The following is a 7538-nucleotide window of genomic DNA, read 5'->3' as shown; positions in this document are numbered from 1 at the left end:
GGTCGGCCGCGTGCCCCGCGCTCACCAGAAGAAGAGCCGGGAGCAGAAGTTGGCATCCCGCAGCGGGTTGGGTTTCTCCTCGCGGGGCACCGCTTCCATGCTGCCCGCCGCTCTGCGCCGCCCCGCGCCGCTCCAGCCCGCCGGCGGCAGCACACCGCTCCAGCCGACTTCCCACCGCGGCAACCGCCGCCGCTGTGCCGCCGGTCGGTGCTGTTTCCGGGACAGCCGGCACTCCCGCCCCGGCCCTCCTCCAGCCCGCCCCGCAGGACGCCTCCTGCCGGCCCGGCTCTCCGCGCGCAGGCCGCGGCCGGGAGCTACGGGCGGCAGCGAGGGGAGGGAGCGGGCTGGGAGGGCGCGGCGTGCCCTGCCGTGCCCTACCCGGCGGCTCTTGATCCCGCAGCGTGGGCCCGGCTCCTGTCCGTTCTGCCCGCCGCGGGAAATCTCTGTATGCCTCACAGGACTCGAGGAAAGGCTTGAAGCCGGCCGTAGTTGGTATTGTGTTCCCGAGGTGAAGGGGTCGCTGCATTTGCCAGGCTGCAGCCGGGTGGTGATGCCCTCGCTGACGTTGCTTGTGCTGCTGGTGCTGGTCAGCGTGTGCTGACTAAACCGCTGCTGGTGAAAAGCTGTGCCATCCTCACAGTGCAGGTGGCACCACGCGAGACAGAAAAACACCTGGGCCAGGAGCAAGGCCACCTGAATCACAGATTCATTGCAGTTGGAAAAGACCACTAAGATCATCTAGTCCAGCCGTCAACCCGTCACCACCATGCCCACTGACCGTGTCCCTCAGTACCATATCTACATGTTACCTCCAGGGACGGTGACTCCACCAGGCCTTTCCAGTGACTCACCACTCTTTTGGAGAACTTTTCCCAAATATCCAACCTGAATCTCCCCGGGATCAACTTCAGGCCATTCCTTCTCATCCTAATGCTAGTTACCTGGGAGAAGAGGCCGACCCCCACCTTGCCACAACCTCCTTTCAGGCAGTTGTAGGGAGCAATAAGGTCTCCCCTGCACCTCCTCTTCTCCAAACTGAACAAACAAACCCAGTTCCTTCAGCCGCTCCCCTTAAGTCTTGTGCTCCAGGCCCCTCACCAGCTTTGTTGCCCTTCTCTGGACACATTCCAGAGCCTCAATGTCCTTCTTGTAGGGAGGGGCCCAAAACTGAACACAGTATTCAATATGCATCCTCACCAGCACTGAGTACATTGGGACAATTACTTCCCTGCTTCTGCTGCCTACACTATTTCTCATGGAAGCCAGGATGCCATTGGCCTTCTTGGCCTCCTGGACATGCTGCTGGCTCATGTTCAGCCGACCATTGAGCAATACCCCCAGGTCTATTTCCTCTACACAGTCTTCCAGCTACTCTGCCCCAAGCCTGTAGCACATAGCATTGTGTGGTGGTGTTGTGACCGAAGTGCAGGACTCAGCACTTGGTCTTGTTGAAGCTCATACGGTTGGCTTCAGCCGATCCATCCAGCCTGTCCAGGTCCCTCTGAATGATACAGACGTCTCCCGTCACTGGGCTAAACCCCACCAGAAGCAGTTCACCTCAGCTCAGGACTGCAGCCGCAGGGGCTTGAGGTGAGCCAGACTGGTCTGAGTCCACAGCTCATCAGTGCTGTCTGTAGTTCAAGTTTGACACTGTTTAGGAGGGTAGAGTGCTGCTAAATAGTTCTGTAATTCCACAAGGTGGTGCATCACAGAAGTCCTTGGAGTCATTCTCAAAAGTTCAGCACCTTTATTGTTACTGTGAGTGATCACTGTGCTCTTCTCCAGTACTGTCACAATGGCCTGCCACAGGGGCTCTGACTAGAAGAAGTAAATTGGCAGAGGCCTAAGAAGATGGGAATGTAGTATATGTATCTGAAGATAACAAGATAACTTTTTGTCTTCATTACAAAAATAATTATTTGAACGGATCTCCACCGTTCTGTAGTGTCTCTGCAATCTCACAGGCTGGCTGAGGCGGGCAGGGCCCTCTGTGTCCCTGCGGCCCAGCCCCTGCTCCCGCAGTGCCACCCAGAGCAGGGTGCCCAGGCCCATGGCCAGGCGGCTTCTGGAGAGCTCCAGGGAGGAGACCCCACAGCCTCTGGGCAGCCTGTGCCAGTGCCCTGGCACTCGCACAGCACATACACATAGATAAGACCCCCTGAGCTTTCTCTTCTCCAAGATAAATAGTCCAGTCTCTCTTGCCCTTTAATTATTTTTGGCTCTTATTAGACTCTTACCCAGTATGTTCATGTCTCTTGTACTGGAGAGCCCAGAACTGGATCCAGCACTCCAGGTGTTGCCTCACCAGTGCTGAGTAGAAGGGAATGGTCACTTCCCTCAGCCTGCTAACCGTACGTTGCCTAAAGCACCCCAGAATGTTGTTAGCTTTGTAGCAAAGACCCACTGTTAGCTCATGTGCAACTTGACGTCCAGCGGGATCCCCAGGTCCTTTTACTTCCAAGCTGCTTCACAGCTGAGCAGCCCCCATCATATTCTGGTGCATGGATTTCTTCCTCCCCATGTTCAAGACTTTGCACTTCTTCTTGTTGAGCTTCATGAAGTTTCTCTGAGCCCATTTCACCATCCCACCCAGGACCCTTCAGATGGCAGCACAGCCCCCTCCCTGGTGCCTCATCCACTCCAGTACTGACCCTTGGGGCACATCACTAGTTACTGGCCTCCCACTAGACTTGGTGCCGCTAATCACAACCCTAGTCTCCTAGACTGCTTCCCTCTCCAGCTGAGCCAGCTGCAAGCCTAGCACTATACTAATGTTCTCCTTGTTTATCTTTTGCCCTCAGAAGCAGCCAGCCCTATCTCTTCCTACTAAAATACCTTATCAGTGAAACAGTTAACAGGGCTGGCATCAGACCTCAGACTGCTAGTATAGTTCACACGTTGTTGTTATAAAGGAAGGAGAGGGTCTGGGCTGTACAGTATTACTGAAGAAAGCACATCAGTTCATGCTTGCAAGAATGTCATAACAACCACAAACCAAACAAATCAAGCTTAAGCTTACTGGCAGCAGAATACAATAGAGCATATACAGTTTTACAAGCAAAAAGTAGTATGCTTTTCAACAACTGTCTATAGATCCTTGCGGATTAACATAAGGAAATAGTGTGGTGATTTGAAAGGACAGGCTTTAACAAAATAGTGCTCATATATTCCCAGGTCTCTCAAAACATACAAAGACAAACTCTGCCCATCAGCAAACTCTGGCAGGTTTAGATTTCTGCAAAGCAAGTTTGTCCAACCAGATTCGTAGAAGAATTAAAAGGTGTGACAGCCCAATTGAAGTCCCATAATTTCAATAAAGCTTGTGTCAGGTAGAGAAAGAAAGAAAGATGTAAATCTTACAACTGGCTTCTACTCCTGAAGCATTACCTTTGTGAAATGAAGTACCAGGCCAGTTGTATTGCAATGAAAGATTATCCAAACATTTCTTCATTGGAACAAGAACAACTGGTCGTGAACAAGTAATTTTTTTTTAAAGAATACAGTTAGCAGTATTAAAGCAAAATATTAAAGTAACTGTATCAAAGATCATTGTAATGGCAGGAAAAGGACAAAGAAGAAACCTTAAGTAATAAAACTTTTCTTTACCAGCATTATCAGTAACAAATGTTGACACTACTGGATTTTAAAATAAATACTGGTGTTGATTTCAATGTCCAAAGCAAAACACTCCAAAAGGTTGGAGTACAGATTTAGCAAGCATGGAGAATTAAAATAAAATTCAAGAGGAAAAGAACATCCTGAAAGCTAAATGAATCGGTAACTCTATATGTCGAGCGGGCAAGTAACCAGTAGAAATTGATGCAGTAACACAGAGTTAGGTAGCAGTTAAAACAGCAACAGAGATGCTCAGGAAGATCTGAGACTGCACACAGGGAGGAGGGAAAATAGCACGGTAATGAAATTTGTAATCTCCATTCTATTTTAGGGGAAAAGAAAAGCAACTGCCAATCTATCTGTTGAATGTTTTGCTATGGTAGCACAATACTCACAACATGCAAAGTGCAAGATATATAAACAAACTAATTAAGGTAAATGTATAATATCAGAGTAGCAAAGCCAGCTGCTCAAATAAGGTAATAGCCAAACTAAGCCAGTGGCATCTGGATTACACCTATTATGCATATATATTGCGCAGGGGTAATCAATTAGTTGATCACAGTAGATGCCACAAACTTACAGACACGTAAGGCTCCCTATTTCTTCAGTGCACAAAAAGAACAACACTTGCTAAATAAGCACCTGGATGATGTGCAGCCTTCAGCCCTCTTCGATCTACTCTCTTGTTCTGAACGCTTCCAGGCAGACAAGTTTCTTCATGTGTGTGTTCAATGGCACTCACTGCTTGAGTACAAGTAGTTAACAAACATCTGCTTTTCACAAAGCCCGCATAGCACAATTGTGTGGTTTAATTTCCAAATGGTGAACAAAGCATGTGGATCTTAGGTGAAATATTGGTGCTGATTCTGATTATGCTTATGGAACCTAAAGCTTAATATTTCAGAGGATGTAGCACTAGAACCTTTCATGTTCGGGCAAGTTCCCATTGATTTCAGCACTGATCGGTTTCTACAAATTGCTCCCCAAGGCCTCAAGGCAGGTATCCAGAACACTAAGAACACATGTGCCTGAGTGTGTTTGAAAAGTCTGTGTAAAGAATTTGCTGAGCATTATGTGGTATCTGTGAGGCAATAAGGACAGAAACGTTTCTAAAGCTGTTTGAAAGATACTCGATGGAGTAGTTCCCTAAAGACAAGCTACAACAGCAGAATGTGAAAGCTTTACAACAGTGCACTGATTGATTAATTTTTTTGATGGAAGCCAGACAGAAATGCAGTCTGTATGCCTGCCTGACAAGCCGATCAGGCAGCCTTGTTTCCTGCCATGCCACAAGCAAGAGGCAGTCCACTGGCAGGAAGCCCAGCTTGTCACTCTCCAGTCTGTGGCCTGACTCATCATCTTGCTGACGTATCTGCTGGAGAATAGATTATCATCCTTTTGCAATACAGACGTATCAGCCTGTTCCTTTTCAGCTACAGAACGGGAATGTAAAAGCTGCAGAATCATGCTGTAAATGACTCTGCTATTTCCATCTGGTTGTCAGTGTTTAATACCAATGCTCTTCCTCAGATACTCTTCCTATTTCTTCCTGTTACTCTCCTAGCCATCTGTATTTTCCCCAAGTATCTAATTTTATAGTTTATACCATTTGACTTATTCATTTTTCTCAAGTTATGATGCATAAACACAGATGCCTATTTCCATTTTGGATACGGTAAGGTATTTCACTTAGCCAGAAGTTACCACTCCAGGACAGTTCAGGTCTTCCATTAGCTGAATCATATCTGCCAGTCACACAGTGACATCTTAGATGCCTCCCAGATGGCACAAGATACATCTGTTGGGCCATTGAATCCCATCCTTACCACCTTCACTACTGAATCAGTCTGGCTTTTAAGCCAGAGAGCTCTCCACCTTTGACTGCAACATTAAGGTTGTTTTGGCCATTAGGATTTCATGTAAAGAGCTTTTAATTTCTGTTCACATTTTTCTAAATGTTGCACACACACACGCAGGATTTGTGTTAGCTTTTCTAGTTTAGTTCTTTTGATGTTTGGCTATCTGATTATTTGCTTTACACAAAATAGTGTAAATAGCAAATAGTAGTTTCAGTTGATTATCTCCTTAGATAGGATTCAAGTTACTTTCTATTAAATTAAAATGCTGATGCAATAGAAAAGTAGCAGAAAAGGTTGTACTAAAAGTTAAAACTGGCACACCTACCTCTTAAAAGTTTCGGCTAACAGTTTTCGCTCTGTAATTCATGCAGATACTTAAGAGTATTAACTCTGTAGGATGGTTTAGATGAGCTCGCAGCAGGCTTTCATCAACAGCTCCTTGTGCTTATAGTTACAATACTGATTAAAGTATATTTACAGTACAGCTGTTCTGAGCTACACACCTCTCTTTCATCCCTTCCCAAGCAGCTAAGAGCTTATGCTACTGTTCCAGTTTCACCATGTAATAGACATTAAACTTTCTGCTTGCATTCATTACATTTTCAAGTCTTCTCTTTTCTTAACTCATATTTCTTACATTGGTAATACAGCTTCTGAGGAGCAAAACCTTTATATTCTTTATCAACTGCTATGATGTGGAAATTTTTGACCTTTATTTGCCTTCTTCCTAACCTGACCTCTTGCTTTTCTAGTTTAATACTAGCCAGCACAGCCCAGGATAATCTCCGAGCAACAGTGAATTACAGTATCAGAAAAATTAAACTGAACTAGTTTCGGGGCAAGGGTGAGTCAGCAAACAGAAAACAAACTTCTGTGAGTATTGTGTAGCCTGTGACTAATAGCGCAGGGAAAGTAGACTTCCCATCCTTGGCATTTGAAAATCCAGATTAGATTAATCTGTCATGACATAGGTAACGCAGTCAAAGGGTAGGAAGTAGACTAGCTGGCCTCTTGACACCTGTATTTTCTGCTGATGTCCATGGATTTATTTGACTAGGCAAGATTCCCAGGGTGTTGCCATGACATCTGCACAACAAAGAGAGAAATTACTTTTAGAAACTCAGAGCTTGAATGTAGACATCCGCTTCATTTCATGTAAGTCTAGTTTCAGTGATACAGTGCTGTTGTTGTACAGATGAGGATCTCAGACATGAGTTTTGTCTTGGTTTTTTTTTTTTTTTTTTTTTTTTTTTTTGGTTGGTTGGGTTATTTTGTGGGTTTGTTTTTTTTTTCCAGTAGCTTTTGGGCTATACAACTCTGAAAAAAGCAAAATTCCAGTGGTTTCCATAAAAAAGCTCTGTTTTCAAAAGTGACTAAGATGTAATAAGCGAGTAGTAAACAACATTTGCCTTATGCTTCTTCCAGTGCTTTTCTTGATTACAGAATTATCTTGCCTTCCCCACATTTATGTACAGGAATGGGGTTTCCATTGCACGATCTCTTTAGAATCACAGAGTTACCAAGGTTGGAAAAGACCTCCAGGGTCATCCAGTCCAACCATCCACCTATCACCAATATTTCCCACTAAACCATGTTCCTCAGTGCAATATCTAAATGTTTCTTGAACACTTCCAGAGTCAGTGACTCCACCACCTCCCTGGCCAGCTTGTTCCAGCACCTGACCACTCTTTCAGAGAAGAAGTATTTCCTAACATCCAACCTGAATCTTCCCTTGGAGCAACTTGAGGCCATTCCTTCTAGCCCTATCACTAGTTACCTGGGAGAAGAGGCCAACCTCCACCTCGCCACAACCTTCCTCCAGGTAGTTGTAGAGAGCGATAAGGTCTCCCCTGCAGCTCCTCTTCCCCAGTCTAAATAAATTATCCCAGTTCCCTCAGCCACTCTTCGTAAGGTCTGTGCTCCAAATCCCTCATCAGCTTTGTTGCCCTTCTCTGAACATGCTCCAGGGCCTCAATGTCCTTCTTGTTTTGAGGGGCCCAAAACTGAACACAGTATTCAATATGCTTCCTCACCAGCACTGAGTACATTGGGACAATTACT

At 45.8% G+C, this 7538-nt stretch overlaps 1 protein-coding gene across 3 annotated transcripts in view; it reads right to left on the bottom strand.

Annotated features, from left to right (window-relative positions):
- Window positions 1-7538, bottom strand: part of ABCC4 (ATP binding cassette subfamily C member 4) — a 223477-nt gene that overhangs the window by 150069 nt on the left and 65870 nt on the right. Inside the window, exon 1 of one of the 3 annotated variants that reach the window (XM_021416653.1) lies at window positions 26-766. The exons of the other annotated variants lie outside the window; for them this stretch is intronic. Coding sequence (XP_021272328.1) covers window positions 26-738 — 713 coding nt within the window. The 5' untranslated portion in view covers window positions 739-766. Of the gene's footprint in view, window positions 1-25; window positions 767-7538 lie in introns of those variants that run through there. 3 annotated transcript variants of the gene reach the window in all.

Source organism: Numida meleagris, chromosome 1 (genome assembly GCF_002078875.1).
Source record: "Numida meleagris isolate 19003 breed g44 Domestic line chromosome 1, NumMel1.0, whole genome shotgun sequence".
Classification (NCBI taxonomy): Eukaryota; Metazoa; Chordata; class Aves; order Galliformes; family Numididae; genus Numida; species Numida meleagris.
Note: the sequence above shows the minus strand (reverse complement) of the source record. Positions and strands in the feature narration are given on the sequence as shown.